Raw genomic sequence first — 26,996 nt, forward strand, 5'->3', positions numbered from 1 at the left:
CATACATACATTCATATATACACACACATACACACATTCATATATACACACACATACACACATTCATATATACACACACATACACACATACGTAATGCAAATTTAAATACAAATCTGCGGGCTACTTTACTTTAAGTATCGGTGGGAACTGAATTAAAAAAAAATTTCATTATTTGTCACATCAAAACTTTTAATCTTCAATGCCTACACAATCCACAGGGTGTCACCAGCAATCCGTATGAAGAATCCTCCCTTTCTAGACGCCTCCCTGTTATGGGGCAGGGCGATTGAGCTCGCGCAGGGCTTTGTTCGAGATACGCCATAGTGTTTGTGATTTGCAGCAGAGTGCACGATTCATTTTACTACAACGATGTGCGGAGATATTTAGGTTGTGTCGTGTTTGTTGCTAATGGATCATGGCAAATTCGCAAGGAAGTGTATCGTGGATATATTTGATCATATTGCTTTGTCTTCCGAGGATATCCTTTGGGCAGATTGTGTTTTCCGTGTCTGAGGAGGCCAGTCCGGGGACTTCTGTGGGCAATTTAGCCAAAGACTTGAATCTTAACGTCGCGGAACTTGAGCACCGTGGATTTCAGATCGTTCCTGGTGCGAACAAGAGATATTTCGACGTAAACGTGAAAACTGGAATGCTTCAAGTTAAAGAGAAAATCGATCGAGAGGAGCTGTGCGGACGGAGTTTGAAATGTGCCTTAGAGCTGGAGTCCATTGTTAATTCGCCATTTAACATGTACCGAATTGAGGTAAATGTCTTGGATATTAACGACAATGCACCTGCATTCCGTGTCTCCAAAACGGTTTTGAATATATCAGAGTCTTCTTCTCCTGGAGATACATTTTCATTACCGAATGCGTTTGATGCTGATATAGGCAGCAATTCAATAAAGAGCTACAAACTGAGTCAAAATGAACATTTCTCTCTGGATGTACAAAGCGGAGGAGAACAGACTGTATCTGCTGAGTTAGTGCTGCAGAAAGCTTTAGACAGAGAAAAACAGCCTGTGATCCAGCTCACACTGACCGCTGTGGACGGAGGAAAACCTCCCAAATCCGGAACAACAGTTATTTTTGTAAATATTATCGATGAAAATGACAATACGCCGGTATTTAGTAAGTCTCTTTACAAAGCTCGTGTAAAGGAGAATGCAAAGCCCGGGACAGCAGTTTTTACTGTGGACGCAAAAGATTCAGACGAGGGTTTAAATGGTGAGGTTGTTTACTCTTTCGTACATCATGACGGTAATAACAACATTGATGCATTCGCAATAAATTCAGCTACTGGTGAAATCACGGTAAGAGGTGTGCTGGATCATGAGACGAATAGCGCAGTTGAAATACGAGTTCAAGCGAGAGACAAAGGTCACAATCCAAGAGCAGCCTTCTGTAAAGTTCTGGTTGAAATACTTGACGTTAATGACAACGTACCTGAAATACTAGTGACTTCTCTTGTTAATGTTATTAAAGAGGATTCTCCTGAAGGCACCATGGTTGGGCTGATTAACATTAAAGACAATGATGCGGATAAAAATGGTGCTGCGAATCTCAGGATTTTTGGGGCAGTTCCATTTGCGCTACAAAACACGTATAAAAACAGATATTCGTTAACAGTAAATGGACCTCTGGACAGAGAGAGCACGTCTGAGTATCACGTGACTATCACAGCTACTGATGAAGGGACTCCTCCTCTCTCTAGTACCAGTGTCATTACTGTACACGTTTCTGATGTGAATGACAACGCGCCGCGCTTTCCAGAGCCCGTCATTAATGTTTATGTGAAAGAGAACAGTCAGGTTGGAGCTGTTATTCATACAGTATCTGCTGCTGATCCTGATGTAGCTGATAATGCCCGAATAACATATTCATTAGTGGAAAACTCTAAAAGCGGCCCGGTAACATCCATGATCAACATCAACTCTGACAATGGAGATCTACACAGTTTACAGTCTTTTAACTATGAGGAGATCAAAACGTTTCAGTTTAAAGTTCAGGCCACAGACTCTGGTGTTCCTCCTCTGAGCAGTAACGTGACTGTAAATGTGTTTATCCTGGATGAGAATGACAACAGTCCCGCGATTCTCGCGCCCTATTCCGAGCTCGGTTCCGTGAACACCGAGAACATTCCCTATTCTGCTGAGGCGGGCTACTTTGTGGCCAAGATCAGGGCTGTAGATGCAGACTCTGGTTACAATGCGCTGCTGTCTTACCACATCTCTGAACCCAAAGGAAACAATCTGTTCCGAATCGGAACCAGCAGCGGGGAGATCAGGACTAAGAGGAGAATGAGTGACAATGACCTGAAAACTCACCCGTTGGTCATTTCGGTTGGGGATAACGGAGAGCCCTCACTGTCCGCGACTGTGTCTGTTGATGTTGTGGTTGTTGAAAGCACAGGTGACGTCAAGACTCAGTTCAGACATGTGCCGATAAAGGAGGAGAGTTTCTCGGATTTAAATCTGTATTTGCTGATCGCCATTGTGTGTGTGTGCGTCATCTTTTTACTGAGTCTCATCAGTTTGATCGCTGTCAAATGTCACAGGACAGACGGCAGTTTGGGCAGGTACAGCACCCCAATGATCACCACACACCCTGACGGGAGCTGGTCTTACTCCAAATCTGCTCAGCAGTATGACGTGTGTTTTAGCTCGGACACACTGAAGAGTGACGTGGTGGTTTTCCTGCGTCATTTCCGCCTGCAGATGCGGAACTGATCAGTATTAATGGAGGAGACACTTTTACCAGAACACAAACACTCCCTAGTAAAGACAAGGTAAGAACATTAGCATTTGATTTAATAACACTACAACTTCACGTTCTGTTATTCTTCGTTTAGGCGTCATATTCAAGTAAAATATAATTTATGTTAATATAGTTTTGTGGCAAAAATGGGCCTATATATGTGTTATTATTATTACTACTTTGATTTACATTTTCCCAACTGTGTTTTTGTTAAAGGGTTGTGAGTGAATGCTGTGTAATAAACATGTTTTTATTTATTTATTTACTCGTTGTTGTTACTGTCCAAGGTCCTGAAGTGTCTCGCTGTTTCCTTATGGCATGACAGGAGACTGTCCTACAACCATATAGAAATTATTTCCCCAATTACGTGGCAATATTTGATCCATAGTTTTGTCGTTTTTGAGGTTTACTTGATTGTGTTTTTTACTTGTACTTGATGTTGCCATTTAAATCAACGTTTTTATATTTTTTCCTCTTTCAACCAGCGAAGATTCTAAATCGTTAATAATTTGGAATCTTAAACACATTAAGTATCGTTAATGTAACATACCTTTTGGGGAATTAATAGAATGTTCATAATGTAAACACACTATACGACTCAAAAACAACATCTCTTGGAATAAAATGGAAATAATCACTGGCAGTTATGAAAACAGAATTTAAATGTACGAACCTTATAATTCGTTTGCTTTTTGTCCTCAAGATGTCACTATTAATCTACGCATTCCTCTGTGTTGTTCAGGTTGGCAAAGCTCCTCCCTGTTTTGGGGAGGGGTTTGACTCTCACAGAGCGCTTTGTTCTCCGTTTGCTAGTCTTCATTCTGCTTTCACCGGAGATTTACAGTTTCCTATATGCCTGTGAAAATAACCTTTTTCTTTCAAACGGCTATGGTGACGGAATATCAATACAATGCTGCAACAACGCCGTAAAACGTGGATCCGTCTCATTGTGTTCTTGTGCCTTTGGGATTTCTCGGAAGGGCAGATTATGTATTCCTTGTCGGAGGAGGCAAAACCGGGAACAACTGTCGGGAATTTAGCAAAGGATTTCAGCCTGAATTTAGAGGACCTGGAGCTTCGTGGATTTCAGATCGTTTCAGGTCAGAATAAGAAGTATTTCGAGCTTAATCGAAAGACTGGAACAGTCCATATTAAAGACAGAATAGACAGAGACGAGCTATGCGGACGAAGCTCAAAATGTGTGTTGGAGCTGGAGGCCATTGTTCAATCTCCGATAAATATGTATCGATTTGAAGTAAACATTTTAGATATAAACGATAATGCACCTGCGTTTTCCTCTGAGAAGACATACTTAAATATCTCAGAACTGGCTCTGCCAGGGAGAGTTTCCGTTATCGAGTGCGTTTGATGCGGATGTTGGAATTAACTCTGTAAAGAGCTACAAACTGAGTCAAAATGAGCATTTTTCTCTGGATGTACAAAGCGGAGGAGAACAGACTGTATCTGCTGAGTTAGTGCTGCAGAAAGCTTTAGACAGAGAGAAACAGTCTGTGATCCAGCTCACACTGACCGCTATTGACGGAGGAAAACCTCCCAAATCCGGTACAATGCAGATAGTCGTAAATGTTGAGGATATAAATGACAACATTCCAGTATTTAGTAAGTCACTCTATAAAGCTCGTGTAACTGAGAATGCACTAGAAGGCACATCCGTAATAACCGTTAATGCGAACGATTTAGATGAAGGTCTGAACGGAGAAGTAGTTTACTCTATTTTAAATCATGAGTCTAAAATAAATATTGTACCATTTGCTATAGACTCCGTCTCCGGCTTGATATCTGTTAAAGGCAATATAGACTATGAGGAATATGCCGCCATTGAGATCCGTGTACAGGCAATTGATAAAGGGCACAAACCAAGGGCGGCTCATTGTAAAGTTTTAGTTGAAATTATTGATATTAACGACAATGTTCCCGAAATATCAGTGACATCTCTCGCTGAAACAGTGAAAGAGGACGCAACTGCAGGTACAATGTTAGGATTAATAACTGTTAAAGACGGAGACGCAGGTAAAAACGGTGCTGTTGTTCTTAAGATGCGCGACTCGGTACCATTTAAAATACATAACACGTACAAAAATAAATATTCTCTGGTTGTAGATGGCCCTTTGGACAGAGAGAGCATATCTGAGTATCACGTGACTATCACAGCTACTGATGAAGGGACTCCTCCTCTCTCTAGTACCAGTGTCATTACTGTACACGTTTCTGATGTGAATGACAACGCGCCGCGCTTTCCAGAGCCCGTCATTAATGTTTATGTGAAAGAGAACAGTCAGGTTGGAGCTGTTATTCATACAGTATCTGCTGCTGATCCTGATGTAGCTGATAATGCCCGAATAACATATTCATTAGTGGAAAACTCTAAAAGCGGCCCGGTAACATCCATGATCAACATCAACTCTGACAATGGAGATCTACACAGTTTACAGTCTTTTAACTATGAGGAGATCAAAACGTTTCAGTTTAAAGTTCAGGCCACAGACTCTGGTGTTCCTCCTCTGAGCAGTAACGTGACTGTAAATGTGTTTATCCTGGATGAGAATGACAACAGTCCCGCGATTCTCGCGCCCTATTCCGAGCTCGGTTCCGTGAACACCGAGAACATTCCCTATTCTGCTGAGGCGGGCTACTTTGTGGCCAAGATCAGGGCTGTAGATGCAGACTCTGGTTACAATGCGCTGCTGTCTTACCACATCTCTGAACCCAAAGGAAACAATCTGTTCCGAATCGGAACCAGCAGCGGGGAGATCAGGACTAAGAGGAGAATGAGTGACAATGACCTGAAAACTCACCCGTTGGTCATTTCGGTTGGGGATAACGGAGAGCCCTCACTGTCCGCGACTGTGTCTGTTGATGTTGTGGTTGTTGAAAGCACAGGTGACGTCAAGACTCAGTTCAGACATGTGCCGATAAAGGAGGAGAGTTTCTCGGATTTAAATCTGTATTTGCTGATCGCCATTGTGTGTGTGTGCGTCATCTTTTTACTGAGTCTCATCAGTTTGATCGCTGTCAAATGTCACAGGACAGACGGCAGTTTGGGCAGGTACAGCACCCCAATGATCACCACACACCCTGACGGGAGCTGGTCTTACTCCAAATCTGCTCAGCAGTATGACGTGTGTTTTAGCTCGGACACACTGAAGAGTGACGTGGTGGTTTACCCTGCGTCATTTCCGCCTGCAGATGCGGAACTGATCAGTATTAATGGAGGAGACACTTTTACCAGAACACAAACACTCCCCAGTAAAGACAAGGTAAGATTAACTGTCGGAACTTGTTGCCATGCATTTTACCCATGTTTCAGCTTTTTGTAAAAGCCCTTTGTCATCTCCGTTGATTTGACGCGGCTCCCTGTCCATGGTTCTGAATACCAGAAATGGTGTCCGCCTACAATTAAATCTCTTGGTTATATTTTTTTAATATATTGGTATTTTATTTGGCATGCAGTTGCAGTTTGTAGCACTTAATAATGTCTGACAAAGTCATTATGGTTGTTTAATAGCATTGCTGTCATTGCTTTCATCTGAATTCTGACTTTTTTCTTTTTTTTTGGTTATTATAAAAAAAAAAATTAAAAATAAAATACATTTTATGATTGATTAAAATACACAATGGTGTATTTTTTTTTTTATGTATTTGTGATGCTCTATATTGTCCGCGCGATGTCAGTAGTTGACCGTTGTTTGCGCGTTTACAACCCTGCGGAGCTCCTCCTATTTGATCTCGTGTTTGTCCTGGGTGAGGGCTTTGTTAAGGAGTCCGCCATTGTCCTCGAATACGGTGCACTCGTAGCTCAGGAGAAAACACATTTTACAGACATGCGGACAGTTTTCGTCGATTTTACTTTCACAGAAGCTATTTGATGTAATGGCTTTAACAGACGATCAAATGATTAAGTCGTGGATATTTTTCAATGCATTTTTTTGCTGCTGGATTTTTACGAATGGGCAGATTGTGTATTCCGTACCGGAGGAGGCAAACACAGGCACCACGGTTGGAAATTTAGCCAAGGATTTAAACTTAAATTTACACGACATCGCAAGACGTGGATTTCATATAGTGTCGGAGACCAACACGAGGTATTTCGAATTGAATTTAAAGACTGGTGGTCTTCACGTTAAGGAGAGAATAGACAGAGAGGGGCTTTGTGAACAGAATGTTAAATGTTCTTTACCTCTAGAGGCAATTGTTAACTCACCCTTGAACATGTATAGATTTGAGGTTAACGTACTAGACATTAATGACAATCCTCCATTATTTCGTACTTCAAAGACTGCATTAAATATTTCAGAATCAGCTTTGCCAGGGAGCAGTTCGCTCTACCGAGGGCGTTTGATGCGGATGTCGGCATTAATTCGGTAAAGAGCTACAAACTGAGTCAAAATGAACATTTTTCTCTGGATGAACAGAGCGGAGGAGAACAGACTGTATCTGCTGAGTTAGTGCTGCAGAAAGCTTTAGACAGAGAGAAACAGCCTGTGATCCAGCTCACACTGACCGCTATAGACGGAGGAAAACCTCCAAGATCAGGGACAATGCAGATAGTCGTAAATGTTGAGGATGTCAACGATAACATTCCTGTTTTCAGTAAATCGCTGTATAAGGCTCGCGTTCATGAAAACGCACCACCCGGTACTTCCGTTATTACAATTCAGGCCAGTGACCCTGATGAGGGTGTAAATGGCCAAATTGTTTATGCATTGGTTGACCACGATAATGATAAAAATGTCGAGTCATTTTTAATAAATCCAGAAACTGGCGAGATTACAGTGAAAGGTGGTGTAGATTATGAAAGAAAAATGCTGTAGAGCTCCGCGTGCAGGCAAAAGATAAAGGGCATAAACCAAGAGCAGCCCTTTGTAAAGTTCTGTTGGAGATTGTTGACGTTAACGACAATTCTCCAAAAATCTCTGTGACGTCTTTAGTGAACACAGTAAGGGAAGATGCTCCGATTGACACAATGGTTGGAATGATAACTGTAACTGATAATGATGCTGGTAAAAACGGTCAAGTCACGTTGAAAATCCAGGGCTCTGTCCCTTTTAAAGTACAAAACACATACAAGAATTATTATACTTTAGTTGTTAGTGGACCTCTGGACAGAGAGCGCGCGTCTGAGTATCACGTGACTATCACAGCTACTGATGAAGGGACTCCTCCTCTCTCTAGTACCAGTGTCATTACTGTACACGTTTCTGATGTGAATGACAACGCGCCGCGCTTTCCAGAGCCCGTCATTAATGTTTTTGTGAAAGAGAACAGTCAGGTTGGAGCTGTTATTCATACAGTATCTGCTGCTGATCCTGATGTAGCTGATAATGCCCGAATAACATATTCATTAGTGGAAAACTCTAAAAGCGGCCCGGTAACATCCATGATCAACATCAACTCTGACAATGGAGATCTACACAGTTTACAGTCTTTTAACTATGAGGAGATCAAAACGTTTCAGTTTAAAGTTCAGGCCACAGACTCTGGTGTTCCTCCTCTGAGCAGTAACGTGACTGTAAATGTGTTTATCCTGGATGAGAATGACAACAGTCCCGCGATTCTCGCGCCCTATTCCGAGCTCGGTTCCGTGAACACCGAGAACATTCCCTATTCTGCTGAGGCGGGCTACTTTGTGGCCAAGATCAGGGCTGTAGATGCAGACTCTGGTTACAATGCGCTGCTGTCTTACCACATCTCTGAACCCAAAGGAAACAATCTGTTCCGAATCGGAACCAGCAGCGGGGAGATCAGGACTAAGAGGAGAATGAGTGACAATGACCTGAAAACTCACCCGTTGGTCATTTCGGTTGGGGATAACGGAGAGCCCTCACTGTCCGCGACTGTGTCTGTTGATGTTGTGGTTGTTGAAAGCACAGGTGACGTCAAGACTCAGTTCAGACATGTGCCGATAAAGGAGGAGAGTTTCTCGGATTTAAATCTGTATCTGCTGATCGCCATTGTGTGTGTGTGCGTCATCTTTTTACTGAGTCTCATCAGTTTGATCGCTGTCAAATGTCACAGGACAGACGGCAGTTTGGGCAGGTACAGCACCCCAATGATCACCACACACCCTGACGGGAGCTGGTCTTACTCCAAATCTGCTCAGCACTATGACGTGTGTTTTAGCTCGGACACACTGAAGAGTGACGTAGTGGTTTACCCTGCGTCATTTCCGCCTGCGGATGCGGAACTGATCAGTATTAATGGAGGAGACACTTTTACCAGAACACAAACACTCCCTAGTAAAGACAAGGTAAGACATGTTTATTAAAATGGAGGCAAAACACATTTTTCTTTCCCTTTGTGGTTTTGGTGCCTACTTGATTTCATCATTCAGCATACTTGTTGTGAAAGATTTTACAATGTTGAAATTTTGGGGAAAGACATATTTTCCACCTTATACCTTTTTTATTCACTTCGGTTACAGTGTTTTTATTTATATATTAATATTATAAATTTTATTTATTGGCCTATATATATATTTGTACATATGACGTAAATGGGTTCTCTGTCCTTGGTGCTGTAAACGCACATTTTCTAAGGAATTTGCAGGTCCGCTATTTTGTCCCGAAAATGTAAACTTATTTACCACCCAAAATAGGCCTATTCTCATTATGTGTGAAAAGTTCATGATAACCTATGAGTTTTATTTTGTGGTTTTGAACTAAAATAATAACTTTGCTGAGCATGTGTGCATTCAAAGACACTGTTTTACAGCCCGGATAGTGTAAAGACTTCGTCTCCTCGGGCATTTTTAAATGTAATTAAAATGAACGCTTCTCTAAATGATGGGAGAAACTGATATTATTATTATTATTATTATTATTATTATTAGCTATTATTAATATTTAGAAAAAGGTATTTCAATTGTCCGCACGATGTCACTAGTCTTTCACTTTACACTAATATTCCCATGACGACTCGAAGCTCCTCCTTGTTTCGTAGCTGATCTCGAGCTGAGGGCTTTGTTCAGATTTCGCCATTGTGTCCGGAGGCTGCTGTAGCGGGGTCATGTGAATAATTCCTTTAGGAGTATGTTATCGGATTTCTACGATTTTGCCATATCCGAGATATATAGACACAATGGAATCCAATGGACGTCACACATTTAGGTGTTGGGTGTCTGTGTACCTACTCTGTCGGCTGTGGGATATAGCAGGCGGGCAGATTGTGTATTCCGTGTCGGAGGAAGCAATCCCAGGCACTACAGTTGGGAATTTAGCGAAGGATTTTAATCTAAATCTCCAGGACCTTGGTGTAAGGGGGTTTCATATCGTGCCGGGACCCAACAAGAGGTATTTCGATGCAAATGTAAAAACTGGAATTCTCCATTTCAGAGAGAGAATTGATCGAGAAGACAAATGCAAACACAATGTCAAATGTTCTCTGCCTTTAGAAGCCATGATTAGCTCACCATTGAACATTTACAGATTTGAAGTCAATGTTTTAGACATTAATGATAATGCACCCGTATTTCAGACAGTATTAACTCATCTGAATATTAGTGAATCAGCTTTTCCAGGGGAGAGGTTCCCGTTATCGAGTGCGTTTGATGCTGATGTGGGCAGTAACTCTGTAAAGAGCTACAAACTGAGTCAAAATGAACATTTTTCTCTGGATGTACAAAGCGGAGGAGAACAGACTGTATCTGCTGAGTTAGTGCTGCAGAAAGCTTTAGACAGAGAGAAACAGTCTGTGATCCAGCTCACACTGACCGCTATTGACGGAGGAAAACCTCCCAAATCCGGTTCAATGCAGATTGTAGTTAATGTGCTGGATATTAATGATAATATTCCTGTTTTCAGCAAGTCTTTGTACAAAGCTCGCATAATTGAAAACGCGGCGCGAGGTACTCACGTGACAACTGTTAAAGCTGTTGATTTAGATGAGGGCGTAAACGGTGAAATAATTTATGCGATTGTAAACCAAGAAAATTACAAAAATATAAATGCCTATTCGATAAATCCGGAAACAGGTGAAATTACTGTGCAAAACACTGTAGATTACGAGGAGAGGAATGCAGTTGAACTAAGAGTACAAGCAAAAGATAAAGGTCATAACCAGAGAGCAGCACACTGTAAAGTACTAGTGGAAATCGTTGATGTCAATGATAACATACCCGAGATATCTGTGACGTCTTTAGTGAACACAGTAAGGGAAGATGCTCCGATTGACACAATGGTTGGAATGATAACTGTAACTGATAATGATGCTGGCAAAAATGGGCAAGTCACATTGAAAATCCAGGGCTCTGTCCCTTTTAAAGTACAAAACACATACAAGAATTATTATACTTTAGTTGTTAGTGGTCCTCTGGACAGAGAGAGCGCGTCTGAGTATCACGTGACTATCACAGCTACTGATGAAGGGACTCCTCCTCTCTCTAGTACCAGTGTCATTACTGTACACGTTTCTGATGTGAATGACAACGCGCCGCGCTTTCCAGAGCCCGTCATTAATGTTTATGTGAAAGAGAACAGTCAGGTTGGAGCTGTTATTCATACAGTATCTGCTGCTGATCCTGATGTAGCTGATAATGCCCGAATAACATATTCATTAGTGGAAAACTCTAAAAGCGGCCCGGTAACATCCATGATCAACATCAACTCTGACAATGGAGATCTACACAGTTTACAGTCTTTTAACTATGAGGAGATCAAAACGTTTCAGTTTAAAGTTCAGGCCACAGACTCTGGTGTTCCTCCTCTGAGCAGTAACGTGACTGTAAATGTGTTTATCCTGGATGAGAATGACAACAGTCCCGCGATTCTCGCGCCCTATTCCGAGCTCGGTTCCGTGAACACCGAGAACATTCCCTATTCTGCTGAGGCGGGCTACTTTGTGGCCAAGATCAGGGCTGTAGATGCAGACTCTGGTTACAATGCGCTGCTGTCTTACCACATCTCTGAACCCAAAGGAAACAATCTGTTCCGAATCGGAACCAGCAGCGGGGAGATCAGGACTAAGAGGAGAATGAGTGACAATGACCTGAAAACTCACCCGTTGGTCATTTCGGTTGGGGATAACGGAGAGCCCTCACTGTCCGCGACTGTGTCTGTTGATGTTGTGGTTGTTGAAAGCACAGGTGACGTCAAGACTCAGTTCAGACATGTGCCGATAAAGGAGGAGAGTTTCTCGGATTTAAATCTGTATCTGCTGATCGCCATTGTGTGTGTGTGCGTCATCTTTTTACTGAGTCTCATCAGTTTGATAGCTGTCAAATGCCACAGGACAGACGGCAGCTTGGGCAGGTACAGCACCCCAATGATCACCACACACCCTGACGGGAGCTGGTCTTACTCCAAATCTGCTCAGCAGTATGACGTGTGTTTTAGCTCGGACACACTGAAGAGTGACGTAGTGGTTTTCCCTGCGTCATTTCCGCCAGCAGATGCGGAACTGATCAGTATTAATGGAGGAGACACTTTTACCAGAACACAAACACTTCCTAGTAAAGACAAGGTAAGACATAACATAAGCAATTACAGCTCTTATATTAATTTGTCTGGCACAGTAAAATGGGTTAAAAGGAAACATAAGTAAGCATATGCATGATTTCAATGGATAACGGAAAAAAGACTAATATATATATATATATATATATATATATATATATATATATATATTTCTGACGTGTATGTAGCCTATAATTTATCATTGAAATCCTCTTGGTGTCAGTATAGAAGTGTTTGGCAACCTTTGCGCGCTCCCGCTCTGGCTCCTCCTCATTCTCCACTTGAGCGCGCGCTCATGCGCTTTGTTCTATATGGTCTTGAAAGCTGCATGGTTGGAAACAAAACGTCATCCTTGGCAGTATAACCAGAAATGTTGCCTATTTATTTTGAATATTATTATTTATCTGATTGGTAGAGTTTACACAATTTCAGCGCAATGGCACGGATCATTCTTCTCAGATGGACTGTTATTTTTCACCTTTTTCTGCTCTTGTTGGACATAGCTTCAGCCCAGGTCGCATATTCGATTTCAGAGGAGGTGAATACGGGGACCTTTGTTGGAAATATCGCAAAGGATCTTAACTTAAATATTCAAGAACTGGAGTCACGCGGATTTCATATCCCCGCAGTTTCGGGAAGAAAATATTTTGAGGTTAATTTGAAATCTGGTGTTCTGTTCGTCAGCGAAAGGATCGACCGGGAAGAATTGTGTTCTGCCTCTCCGCAATGTTCGGTGAATTTAGAAGCCATTGTTAACAATCCATTGAACTTGTTTCGCATTGAGGTAAACATTTTAGACATTAATGATAATTCCCCGTTTTTTCGTGTTAAGGCTAAGCAATTTAACATTTCAGAGTATGCATTTGTTGGGGACAGATTTCAGTTACCCAGAGCGTCGGATCCTGATGTCGGAACGAACTCTGTAAAAAGCTACAAGCTCAGCCCGAATGAACATTTTTCTCTGGATGTACAAAGCGGAGGAGAACAGACTGTATCTGCTGAGTTAGTGCTGCAGAAAGCTTTAGACAGAGAGAAACAACATGTGATCCAGCTCACACTGACCGCTGTAGACGGAGGGAAACCTCCCAAATTGGGGACAATACAGGTAGTCATAAATGTGCAAGATGTGAACGATAACGCACCTATGTTTGGCAAAGCGCTTTACAAAGTGCGTCTGGTCGAGAATGCACCAAAAGGAACATTAGTCATCAATCTGAATGCAACCGATATTGATGAGGGCATAAATAGTGAAATTGTGTACTCGTTAGTTCATCAGGACAGTGACGATAAAACAAACAGCGTTTTTAAAATCGATTCTGCAACGGGTGACATTTCAGTGCAAGGCAGTGTCGACTTTGAGCAACACAATGCCTATGAGATTCACGCGCAGGCGAAAGACAAAGGCGCGAGCCCGCGTTCTGCTCACTGTAAAATCCTAGTCGAGATATTAGATGTGAACGACAATGAGCCAGAGATATCATTGACGTCACAAGTGACCACTGTGAGAGAGGATGCGAAACAAGAAACAACGGTTGCTTTAATAACAATATCCGATAAAGACTCGGGGAAGAATGGAAATGCGCATGGGAAAGTGGTAGGCGATGTTCCTTTTAAACTGCAGTCATCTTATAAGAATTATTATTCTCTTGTAGTGGATGGGCCGTTAGATAGAGAGCGTGTTGATCGATATAATGTCACGATTATGGCCTCGGATGAAGGGACTCCGCCTCTTTCTGCCACTCGTGTTTTTACAGTATATGTGTCAGATGTCAATGACAACGCACCGCGTTTCCCAAGCCCTGTTATAAATGTATTTGTGAAAGAAAATGCTCCAAAGGGACAAATTATTTATAGTCTTTTTGCTATTGATCCTGATTTAGATGATAATTCCAAAATTACGTATGGATTACTGGAACCACTTCACAGACCTTCAACTGCTTATTTGTCTGTTAGCATCAACTCTGACAATGGAGATCTACACAGTTTACAGTCTTTTAACTATGAGGAGATCAAAACGTTTCAGTTTAAAGTTCAGGCCACAGACTCTGGTGTTCCTCCTCTGAGCAGTAACGTGACTGTAAATGTGTTTATCCTGGATGAGAATGACAACAGTCCCGCGATTCTCGCGCCCTATTCCGAGCTCGGTTCCGTGAACACCGAGAACATTCCCTATTCTGCTGAGGCGGGCTACTTTGTGGCCAAGATCAGGGCTGTAGATGCAGACTCTGGTTACAATGCGCTGCTGTCTTACCACATCTCTGAACCCAAAGGAAACAATCTGTTCCGAATCGGAACCAGCAGCGGGGAGATCAGGACTAAGAGGAGAATGAGTGACAATGACCTGAAAACTCACCCGTTGGTCATTTCGGTTGGTGATAACGGAGAGCCCTCACTGTCCGCGACTGTGTCTGTTGATGTTGTGGTTGTTGAAAGCACAGGTGACGTCAAGACTCAGTTCAGACATGTGCCGATAAAGGAGGAGAGTTTCTCGGATTTAAATCTGTATTTGCTGATCGCCATTGTGTGTGTGTGCGTCATCTTTTTACTGAGTCTCATCAGTTTGATCGCTGTCAAATGTCACAGGACAGACGGCAGTTTGGGCAGGTACAGCACCCCAATGATCACCACACACCCTGACGGGAGCTGGTCTTACTCCAAATCTGCTCAGCAGTATGACGTGTGTTTTAGCTCGGACACACTGAAGAGTGACGTGGTGGTTTTCCCTGCGTCATTTCCGCCTGCAGATGCGGAACTGATCAGTATTAATGGAGGAGACACTTTTACCAGAACACAAACACTCCCTAGTAAAGACAAGGTAAGCTTTTCTAGGGAGCCTTTGAGGTTTTGTATACTGTATGTTGTCCGCACTCTTACAAATGAAATGTGCAAATCTTGTATTGAGATCCTCTCATGTTCAGTCCAACCTCTAGTTCAGTTGGATCTGTTTCTGAGGCCCTGTTTTTTAGATCACAAGAGCTGTCCGTGGTGCTGAAATACACCAAGACTGCATGTTGTGTGTCTCTGTCCAGCAAGAGGGTGCTGAATTCAGCAGTAGTCTTTATGGGGCCATATTGAAGAAAACTATTAATGAATAAAAATGTGCCTGTGCTGGCCAAAGGGCACCAATACGTTTCATGGCTTCACATATTTGCAGCTGTTTTACTTTTTTCTCTCCAATGCTTTAAAAAAAAAAAATCTCAATTTTATGTTCTCTTGTCTAATGTGGAGATTACCATGGCTGTTTGTAGGTCTGTGCATGAGTCAGACTGCTATCACGTCGGGTGGATTTGTCGCTGTCTCTTGTGGTAGCTAAAGAGGCCACGTCCGGCTTTTGTGTTCCCTCTTGAAAATCTCTGGCACATAAATAGAGAATAAAGATGCCGTTGCTTTGCTTGAATTTGTAAATGCTATCTTACTGAACACATGCATTTTCCTATCCCATTCATTGTGTCTCTTTTTAATTTTTTCTTGCATGCAGCTTTACTTCCTGTTTGTGGTGCTTTTCATAATATTCTCTCTCTTTCTGCCTTTCGTTCGAGTGATTTCCCAATGGATGTTTCATCTATATTCATTCTGTAAACACGTTTCAGTATAATATCATTAGCACAGAATTTTAGATGCAGTCCAGCCTCTCTCTCTCTCTCTCTCTCTCTCTCTCTGCAGCTGAGCCCACTCAGCAGGGTGTGAACAATACAGATACATTCTACAGCCTGAAAATGTATAATATGCCGTTTTGTTGTTTTCCTTTTTATTTTTGGTCTTTTTTTGAACCATTAAGTGGATCTTTATTTTTGTTAGAAGCTCCCTCTATGCATGAAGTACATATTTGTTGTCCTTTGAGATACCTTGATTGAGAATACTTTGCTTTGATGGTCAGAATGCCTTATTATTGTCCCCCTTTTGCTTTAATGACAGCATGTACTGGAGCTGGCATGAACAAAACATGCCATCCACCATGATCCAAATCTGACCTTATGACCTTACCTTTAATCAGTGAACTAGAAACTGCTTGTTCGTTTTACATCTTAACATTTATGTTTTTACATTATTTAAAATCATAACATTATATTTATTTCCACGTTTAAATCCCATAAAGAAAATCCCAGATTTCCAATGTGGTTTCAGATATTTGGACCCCACTTTAAATATATTAATTTAGTGGGTCAAAGTGCTGACCCAACCAAAGTGATTGAGACAAACTTGCATCATAAATCTCCCCTTCAGGGTGTTTGCACTTGGAATTATACAGTTTGTTGCTTTTAAAGGTCACTGTGTGTGTTTACTTACTGTCATTGATTGAGATTTACAGTAGAAGTGCAGGTTTGTGCGTTGCATTGCTGTGTTTTGTTGTGTCAAACAGCCAGATCGAGCAGAATTCAGCTCCAGTTTTGCCTCGGCTCCCAGCTGAGGCTTTCCTTTTAAGCTGGTGCATGTGTGGGAGAAAGAGAGGGGGATGGTAGAGAGTAACAGAGGGAGAGAGAAGGGAGGGAATGGGGGTGTTGATAAAGGAGTGATGGGATAAAATCTGGAAGGAGGAATACAGAGAGAGAGGAGAGGAGAGAGAAATGGAGTGGGGGAGGGGGCGGTAATTTTCCGTTCTGTGCTGCAGTTTTCAGGTTGAGCTCATAGCTCTGACATCATTACTGTCAATCACGGCAACCCCGCCCTCTGCTCCAATTCTGCTGAGGACAAGAGTCACTCGGAAAACAACCACAAACACAGTCATGCTGCATGCAGATTGAGTACATATAGCTGTGTCTGTCGATGGTTTGCTAATATGAGAAGCAAAAGGATGCACATTTAGTATCTGCTGACCATCAGTATGCATGTCAGTAGCAAAGGTTTTATTGTAGAGTGCATTGGAACAGAAGGGTACAGTGCATTCAATAATTGATTTCATAAGCACACTAGAGAGAGAAAGCGAGAATAGAAAAGATACAGACAGATAAATGCTTTGCATTTCAATAATCTACCTCAGTGCCAGAGAGGTCTTCTCAATACAAACAGATAAAGAGTTTAACATCATTTGTTGTCAAGGGTTTGGCAATGTAGCGAATATTCACAAAATATTTGCTTTGTTTTTAATGGTGATATTAAATTAAGATGCATTCTGAATGTTGTCGTGATTTTATTGCATTTTTTTATTGCACTCAATTTTATTTAGCAATTTGTTTGCATCGTCACTCAGAAATGTTCACTCAAGTCAAACTATATGTGGGTACATTTTGCACTTTATTAGTGTGCATTATTTTATTGGTGAACCTAAATGAAAATGATTGAATATATATTCATTGTTGTGAAAAACAATGTTGAAAACATGTCCTGAGCATATTAGTATTTTCAGTATTTTTCTTTGTGCATTATCCATTTGGAACAGTACCGCCGCTCCCTATAAGCAGACTACGCAGTCTGCGTAGGGCACCAACTCCCTAGGGGGGCACCATCTTACCCTAGGAGGGCACCAGAAATTCCACCGGTCAGACGATCGCTTCATGGAACTCTGCATAAGGCATCAATTTGGCTAGCGGCGGCCCTAATTTGGAATCTAATTGGGTTCAATGACTTTTTGGTTGAAAGTATGTTTCCTATGATTGAAAAAAAAAATAGTATAAATATCAAGATACAATTTATTGAATTTTATCATAAAGCTGAGAAATTGTGCTGTGTCCTATATTCATGAATTAGAGTGAACGACCCACAGTTAACTGACAAAATCATCGACATGTGTCTCTTTAAACAGTCTAGTGAGATATTTAATTGTGTTGTTCTTTTGTTCTATCTCATCTTTGTCTCCCTCACTTCCTGTTCAAAAATGACCCCTCATTAGACCGCATAATGATGTTACATCGAGATCTTAGCACTTAGTGTCTTTCCTTATCCTGTCATCCTCAGGTTGTCATGACAACCAGGCTCTGTTTCTTTCCAGCTAGCCAATGCTGCATTTTGCCACACCCACTCAGAGAAAGAGAGAGAGAGTGAGGGGAGAGGGGAAATGAGAGAGCGAGAGAGAGAAAGTGAAGGGAGGGGATAACGAGAGAGAGAGAGAGAGAGAGAGAAAGTGAGGGAAAACGAGAGAGAGAGAGAGACAGAGAGAGAGACAGTGAGGGAAGAGGGAAAATGAGAGAGAGAGAAAAGTGAAGGAAGAGGGAAAACGAGAGAGAGGGAGAGAAAGTGAGGGAAGAGGGAAAACGAGAGAGAGAGAGAGAAAATGAGAGAGAGAGAGAGAGAGAGAGAGAGAGAGAGAGAGAGAGAGAGAAAGTTAGGGAAGAGGGAAAACAAGAGAGAGAGAGATGGGAGAGAGAGAAAGTGAGGGAAGAGGGAAAACGAGAGAGAAGTGAGTGGAGAAAACGAGAGAGAAAGGGAAAGTGAGGGGAGAGGGAAAATGAGAGAGAGAGAAAGTGAGGGAAGATGGAAAACGAGAGAGCGAGAGATAGAGAGAGGGAAAACGAGAGAGGGAGAAAGTGAGGGGAGAGGGAAAACGAGAGAGAGAGATATAGAGAGAGAGAGAAAGTGAGGGGAAAGTCAAAACGAGAGAGAGGGGGAGAGAGCGCATGCAGAGTCCGTGTGAGCAGATAGGGTGTGGTGAGATGATACAGTAAACAAAGAGAGAGACAGAGTCAAAGTGTGTTCATGAGAAAGAGGTAATGGCGCAGGTGGCATCAGGGAAACAAATGAGGGTGAGAGAGAGACAATGAAAACATTCACTGAATTAATTCACTCTCAGGAGCCTGTCTCTGGGAGTTTAGCCACTGATTAAACATGACAGAATTTATCATGGCCTCATTGAGAGACAGACGCAGAGAGAGGGAGGACGTCTGCATTTATGCGGTCAACAAATTATGATGTTTACACCTACAGTATATCCGGTAGAGTTGAACTTGCTGCCTGCTTGTAAACAGCAAAAAGCCATATATATAGATATATAGATAGATAGATAGATAGATAGATAGATAGATAGATATCTTCACATTGGATTTTGGATACTTTCATATACAGTTCTTAATCTCTATATCTGGCCATCTGACCCAGGTCTGAGCACTCATATCTGATTCTCCTCTACTTTGTATTATTATTTAGTTTTTGCGATTACGTAATAACACACTTCTAGCAAAACTGTAAACATTGCTCTCTACATTGCTACACTATTTCATCAGTTGCCGCAGTGCCACACATGAAAACACTTTTAGATAATGAGATTACTTAAAAATCAGAGCTTGAGCACTATAAATAGGCCACAGTCATATGGCCAGACCCACAAAGAAGGAAACAAATATTTTGTTTTCATCTACTGCGTTTGTTGTTGGAGGAGTGTTAGAACGTTGAGAAAACAAATACATATCTTTTTCCCTTATTTGTATTGATATTGTGTTGTGTTTGGAATACACATCCATTCAGGGCCGTCCCGACCCAATAAACAAACTAAACATTTGTTTAGGGCCCCGCGATTGTTTCGGGGCCCCCGACACCCCCAATTATTGTATTTTTTACCCATCATTTATTCTAATCAACAAAACACACAACCGAATCAATGAAACGTAGTATGTTTTGTATATTTTTCTACATTTCTTAAACCTAATTTTGGAACTAGGATGGAGGATTTTAAATTGTGTGGGTGCGAGAGGATGATGCTCGCAGCGCTCTGTGTTTCCGTTTGTCAACTGCCAGGAGAAGTAACTAGGTAACAGACGTCCAGCCATCATGAAGCGAACGTACCCACCTGGATCAGAGAAATGCTGTTTTCCCCAATCAGATGATAGTGCATGCCAGAAGAAGAATGGCCTCTTAATATTGTTTGCTATTTTTTGTGTTCTGGATTTTTTCGTCATTACAGCAGAAACAACTTAAAATACTCTGTCATTTTGGGGCATACAGATAAGTGTAAGACATCATTAGAGACTATAAAGGGTCTACTTTTATTTGTGTACACTCACAATAACAACAAAATATTGTGCTTTTGTAAAATTAAGAAAATAAAAAGGGTGAGCTTTGAGCAGTCTCTGGGTTCACCAGCATATTTCAGAAACACGTCACAAATGAACTGAAACTCCGTGAATACTTCTCACACAAACATGAAACATATGTCTAAAGAAAAATTAAAATGTCTACTTTTAAATAAAACTATTCAAATTTAAAACAAATATTCTCCTGCAATGTAATCTGTATGAAACAAAGCGATGTTAGCTGACAAGTTATTTTATATAAACATATATGGGGCTGTTTCCAGACTTGCCAGACAGGATTCAGAGTATTGACATTTGAAATATGTCCTAACATGCAAGATTTAGTTACATTTAAATGCTGTTTCAGCTAAAGCAAGTATTTAAATTGTATGCTGTATAATATAAATATGATATGTGATATGATATAAAAATAATATGAATGTTTAGATTTATATTTTATCTAGTGTTTATAATGCCTCATTATCATCAAAGCTTGTGCTTGCAAATATGTGTTCGGGTGTAAATGAGTAAAATGCACTTTATATATGCCCATATTAGAAAATCAGCATATTATTATGATTTCTGAAGGATCATGTGACACTGTAGACTGCGGTAATAATGCTGAAAATTCAGCTTTGATCACAATTTGCATTTTACAACATATTCAAATAGAAAACTGTTCTTTTAAAAAATTGTAATGAGTTCATACAATGTTTTTACTGGATTTTGGATCAAATAAATCCAGTCTTGGTGAGCAGAAGAGACTTCTTTTAAAAAACATTAAAACGTCTTACGAACGACTATATTGTTTTGTATGAATGAGTGATCAGGGCGGTTTTCACATCATTTTGTAGCAAAAACTCTAGGCTACAAGATCCAGTTCTCAAAAGTCTTGTGGACAAATGTTTAGTATGTGTTATATGACAATATTTCAATTATTATAGTTTTTTCAAAAACCATGCATAAACATTTTCTCATACAAACATATACACGCATGTTGCTCACATATTATTGTAGCCCAGTTTGTGCTGAATACAGTGTAATCAGACTTTAACCATTCATATGTTTTTAAGCAACTTAAAAAAGCACAAATGTCAAGGCACGTCATCTTCTCCAGGGCCCAAAACACCCTTAGACCCCAGAGGGTTAATTGTAATGCTCCTTCCATCCATTTTATGTATGTATAATTTCCTCCTCCTCCTTGGGAGCACTATTAAAGTCTTTTGAGAAAGGACCACAAACCACCTCCATCGATGACACTGCTAGTGAATGGCCCTTACTACTGTTCTGGTAACTTATTGGTCAAATTCTCTCTCTGAAATGAGACCTTTTCTATTTAGAAAATATCAAATTTATCTTCTTTTTGGCTGGTTCAGAAACCTGTAGGGCCCCATACACTATTTTAGTTTAGGGCCCCAAAACCCTAGGGCCAGCCCTGCATCCATTAGTGTTTTACATTTATACTATCAGTGCGTAGTGTGCACTTGATGTGCTTATTGAAATGATGGTTTGTGTGTACCGTATTGATGCAAAAACACAATTCTTTTAAAGAGTTTTAAGAGTTTCACAAGAATTGTTTGCTTTTGCAAGAGATGTATAATGTTTTGCTGACCGGAAGCAATGCTTTATAAATGCTTAGATAGTGATCTTTTTCGTCATGCTGCTTTAGAAGACATTAATATAACAGCTGGAGTCGATTGGATGATGTTTGTGCTGACTGTCTGTGATTTTTGGAGCTTAAAATGTCTGATCCCCATCCACTTGCATTTTAAGGACCTACTGAGCTGAGATATTTTTCTATTTTTCTTCTAATGTGTTCTGCTGAAGAAAGTAAGTCATGCACGCCTGAGATATCATGAGGGTGCATAAATGATTTTTAAATTTTTGGTGAACTTACCCTTTAAGCACACGTTTTTAGCATGGACACTTTTCTTTGCAAACATTAAAAGAAATGAGAATAAATCAGTACTCATTTACGGTGTATATTGAATATTCTTACTTAAAAAGGGTAGTTTTGTATGCACACATTTTAACAATGTGAATGACAAAATAATTAATATTTCATTCAATTACTGTGCACAGTTAACACAATCCAGTGTAATGTATTATATAAGCAAACATCTCAATTATAGAAGAAAATAGCAGGAAATTTTATATGTGCATTTAAATCCTGCAGTGCAAATTCAGACAATAAGTGAGAAAAGGCTAATTTTGTCTGCTTAACTTTTCTGGCTTTAATACATAAATGCAGTGTTTACGGGGTCCTCGGCTCTGTGTGCACAGAGAGATACTGAGGCGTCTGCTGTGCCTGATAGCTTTGTTTCACCTCCACAGGCGGCTGTTTTTAAATCGTGCTTTAAGAGCAACCGGTGCTGTTGCAGCTGGGCTTATGAGGACTCCAGAGGTTCACAGGTTTTGTGTTTAGTAAAATAATGGCCTGTTCTCTAATGGAAGGATGTATTGGAGGAGAAATTACACAGGCTTTGGGATCACAGATCTGGGGCTCATGTTGTCTTACAGATGGAGAGAGCGTTCTGGGAGCATTTTAGTTCTGCCTGCTGAGAAAAGAACAAGGAGATTTAAATGTTTTATTTATTTTGGAATATCTATGCTCTGTTTAAAGATGTGCGGTGGGTAATGTTTGAATGCTTGCCTAAAAATCTAGGCTGTGATTATTAATAACTGTCATGGGAGTTTGTTTTATTAATTTGCCTTCCAATGACTCAGTATGATTAAGATTGTTTACTAAATGTTGCATGATGGAAATCAATTTTTTTTTTATTTGATTACATTATTTTGGAATGATTCATAATTATTTTCCCTGATAATCTGGAGTTGTGGAGACTCTGGCAAGGAACACAAAACTCCATATGTAACCTTGGGTGAAACCAGACTCCCTGTGGGGGTCAGTTCCCCTCTGACTAAACAACATGAATATAATGCCAATATTATTATTTTTGTGTGCTGTGCAAGTCATGGTTTAATATTAGTAAACTCAGCATGTAAACTTGGCTGATGAAGGCTTTTGTTGGCAATTAAATTATTGTCTATGTATATCTTTTAACAGTGTAGTCCATCAATAGACAAAGCTGATGCAGGCAGAGATTGATGAGGTGCATCGCAGTTCAACCGGCAGGTAATTTCGGTGAGGTTCTGTGAGGTCTATACTAAGTCCAAGGTTCATGCAGTGGCATATGAAGTATCTGATGTCTTTGTTGTAGTTGGCATCAGTTCATCCTCTGAAGTCCATTGTAAAAGACTGAACTGAAGTCTGGCTAGTACCGGCTGTAGTGTGTCATCATCACTCAGCAACACATAGTAGTGGAGTCCCACACCAAGCAGGAACAGAGCTTGATTTGGCCGGCTCTGGTAACCTCAGGATATGGGATATGAGATATAATTATATTAGCGTAGATGCCATTCAATTGGTTGCAGAGTTATAGATCATGATCAATGTTTCTGGTTCCGGCAGACCTAACTAAAGCAGCCTAATTATGAGTTGATGGCTAAATCAGGTGTATGTCTAGCTGAATAGATGAGTCTTTAGTCTAGACTTAAACTTGAGGGAGTGTGTCTGAGTCCCGAACAGTGTCAGTGAGACTATTCCATAGTTTAGGATCCAAATATGAAAATGCTCTACCTCCTTTTGTGGATTTTGGTAATTTATGAACTATTAACAGGCCAGAGTTTTCCAATCGTAATGAACGTGATGGAATATAGCTTGACCAAATGTCACTGTATTTATACTGTGGAGCATTCAAAGCTTTGTGTGTTGTTAACAGAATTTTAATAATACAAAATTTAACAGGTAGCCAATGTAACAATTATATTAGAATGGGGCTAATATAATCATATTTCTTGGTTCTCATCAGCACTCTGGCAGCTGCATTTTGAACCAATTGGAGTTTATTTATTGAACTTGCTGGACATCCTTCCAGTAATGCATTACAATAATCTATTCTTGAGGTCATGAACGCATTCATTAATTTTGAAACATCAGCAATAGAGAAATGTGTCATAACTTAGCAATATTTCTTAGGTGGAAGAATGCTGTTCTATAAACACTGGTACTTAGATTTTCAAAAGAACAGATTGGTATCAAATATAACACCTAAGTTCTTCGCTGTAGAAGCCGACGTAACGGTACATCCATCGAGAGTCAAATTATATTTTAGGGGCTTATTTTTAGAGATTTTTGGTTCAATAATTAGTACCTCAGTTTTGTCAGAATTGAGTGGAAGGAAATTTCTGGCTAACCAATCTTTGATTTCATCAATACTCTCTGCTAATTTGTAGAATTATTCATTTTTGTTGGGTTTAGAAGAAATATAAAGTTTGGTATTGTCAGAATAACACTGGAAATGTATTCCATGATTCCTGATAATGTCTCCCAGGGGAAGCATATATAAGGAGAAAAGCAGAGGCCCTAAAACTGATCCCTGTGACATGCCATACTTTTGTTTGATTTGATAATTCCTCGTTTACACATACAGTGGTAGCAGTCTGATAAATAGGACCCAAACCATGCTAATGCATGTCCGCTAATGCTAACATAATTCATCAGCCAATTGAAGAGAATGTCATGTTCTATCACGTCATAGGCATCACTACGATCTAAAAGTACTAGAAATGAAATGCAGCCGCAATCAGATATGAGCAAGTCACTCTGATAAGTGCAGTCTCTGTACTGTGATGGGGCCTAAATCCTAATTGAAATTGTTCATATACACCATTTCTCTGCAGAAATGAACATAGTTGGGAGGTCACTGCCTTTTCTAGTATTTTCGACATAAATGGGAGATTTGAAATCGGTCTATAATTAACAAGTTCTCCAGGATCAAGCTGTAGCTTCTTAATAAGTGGTTTGATAACTGCCATTTTTAAAGTTTCTTGGGACATGTCCTAAGGGTAGCAAGGAGTTAATAATATTAAGAGGTTCTGAGATTACAGGGAATACCTCTTTTAAGAGCTTAGTTGGTATTGGATCTAACATACATGATGTGGCTTTTTATTTTTTATAAGTTTTGTTAGCTCTTCGTGAAATATGACGGCGAAGAATTGAAGTTGCTCATGAGGAAAATTATTAGACACTGTTAGAATTAGAATAACCTGCAAAACTGTGACAGATGATTGCATAATTCAAACTGTAATAAGGATTTTATTTCAAGTTTAACAGTAAAGAAATTCATGAAATCATTACTATGGTGCTGTGACAGATTATCTGGTTCAGTCGATGCTTTATTCCTAACCAATTTAGCCACAGTAATAAAACACCTAGGATTGTTGTGGTTATTTCTATGAGTTTGCTGTAAGAGAGACTTTCAGGACAGAAAAGGAAAGAGGTGAAAGTCCCAGTAGATTGTGTTAAAAATAGATCAAGTAAAATAGGCAGAAAAAAGGCAGATGGATATATAAGGACTGAGTACTAGAGAATGGCACATACTTCAGACAATATCAATGTTTTGAGATTAGATTTGTTGCTGAAACAAGGAAGCTTTCTTTGTTCTATTCAATTTACTGTGTTGTTGAATTAATCTCCACAGTCTTGAAGGACAGGGAGAGAAAGAGAGACTATTGGAGTGTGCTGGTATAGTCATATGGGTGTGTTCTGGTATTTTTCGATGTATCCTGCAGTTCTTCTCTGTACCCATAGAGGTCTAACTTTACCCACGCATTGTCTGACAACAGCCAACACACACTGGCAGACATAGACCTTTTTTCCCCTTTGTCTTCTAACCTACATCTAATTTATTTATTATAGGAGCTCTGAAAATTAAGTTACTACGGCTGACATCACAGCAATCTTTGCATATTATGAATATTTGAAGTGAAAATATTGGTCAAAATCTTTATGAAGCATGATTATTTTATTTAATGTGTAGTTTTGTAATGTGTGTAGATGATTTCTGTTTTATATAGAACATCTCATCCATATACTAATGAATTTATTCTATAGAATTAGTCAGTACAGTTTCCATTTGTGTACATTAAAACTTGCCATCAATGATTCTATCGAGAAATGGACAAAAAAAGTAGATGGGAAATCTATATACAAACAAGATGCATTACTCTAATATATACAAACATAAGTCTAAAATTAACTAAATTGAGGAGTTTGTGGTGGTTTTCTGCCTGAGCCCTTATTGTTGTGACTGATAGATACAGTGAGGTCATCACTCATGGCCCTGAGCAGTGAGACAATGAAGAGGGAATCCCCAGTGAACACAGAACTGACTCGACACACACACACACACACACACACACACACAGCCCTGACTCACTCACTCACTCCCAAAAGGGCCATGACCCTCATTTCAAAAACATGCAGTAAGAAAATGTAAAACATTCACACACTCATTCACTTTTCTACTCCATGTCCAGAGTTCATGCTTTCCTCCTCATGCCAGTCTGTGATGCTCTCACAGACTGTTCTGTATAACTCCACATGGCATAACAGCCGTTATTTCAGTCTAATGAATGTCTTTTAAAGGGCTGATAACTGTGCTGTAATGAGCCAGCATTGATATTTCAGAGTCATTTATAATGAGTGACAACGGATGGAAATTAATTTCTAAATACAGCACTGTTGTGAAGCTGGAGAGAAGTGGAATCGGATATAGAGAAGGGAACATATCCTGCCAAATCTTCATACTGTAGATGAAGAACCCAATTCTTGTCTTAAGTTCCACAAATAACTTATTATTCTCTAATTCTTAAAGAAACAAAAACATTACTAGTGCTTAAAAGAACCCAGTAATCAATACGTTGATTTAAATAACCTATGATGAAACATCAAGAACTGTTTGTAATTTCCAAAGAACCATATAAC

The 26,996-nt window shown here is 40.2% G+C and overlaps 1 protein-coding gene and 1 pseudogene across 4 annotated transcripts in view; both read left to right on the forward strand.

Moving 5' to 3' along the window:
* LOC127663406 (protocadherin alpha-C2-like) overlaps positions 1 to 26,996 on the forward strand; it is a 69,889-nt gene that overhangs the window by 5,759 nt on the left and 37,134 nt on the right. Inside the window, exons 1-2 of one of the 4 annotated variants that reach the window (XM_052154985.1) lie at positions 10,119 to 11,857; positions 14,666 to 15,042. The exons of 1 other annotated variant lie outside the window; for it this stretch is intronic. In XM_052154985.1, the coding sequence (XP_052010945.1) occupies positions 10,174 to 11,857; positions 14,666 to 15,042 (2,061 nt within the window). In that variant the 5' untranslated portion in view covers positions 10,119 to 10,173. Of the gene's footprint in view, positions 1 to 10,118; positions 12,235 to 12,663; positions 15,043 to 26,996 lie in introns of those variants that run through there. 2 more of the 4 variants (XM_052154986.1, XM_052154984.1) reach the window with 2 other exon arrangements.
* LOC127663412 (protocadherin alpha-8-like) lies at positions 6,595 to 9,043 on the forward strand (annotated as a pseudogene).

The sequence above is a fragment of the Xyrauchen texanus genome, chromosome 23 (assembly GCF_025860055.1).
Source record: "Xyrauchen texanus isolate HMW12.3.18 chromosome 23, RBS_HiC_50CHRs, whole genome shotgun sequence".
NCBI classification, from domain to species: Eukaryota; Metazoa; Chordata; class Actinopteri; order Cypriniformes; family Catostomidae; genus Xyrauchen; species Xyrauchen texanus.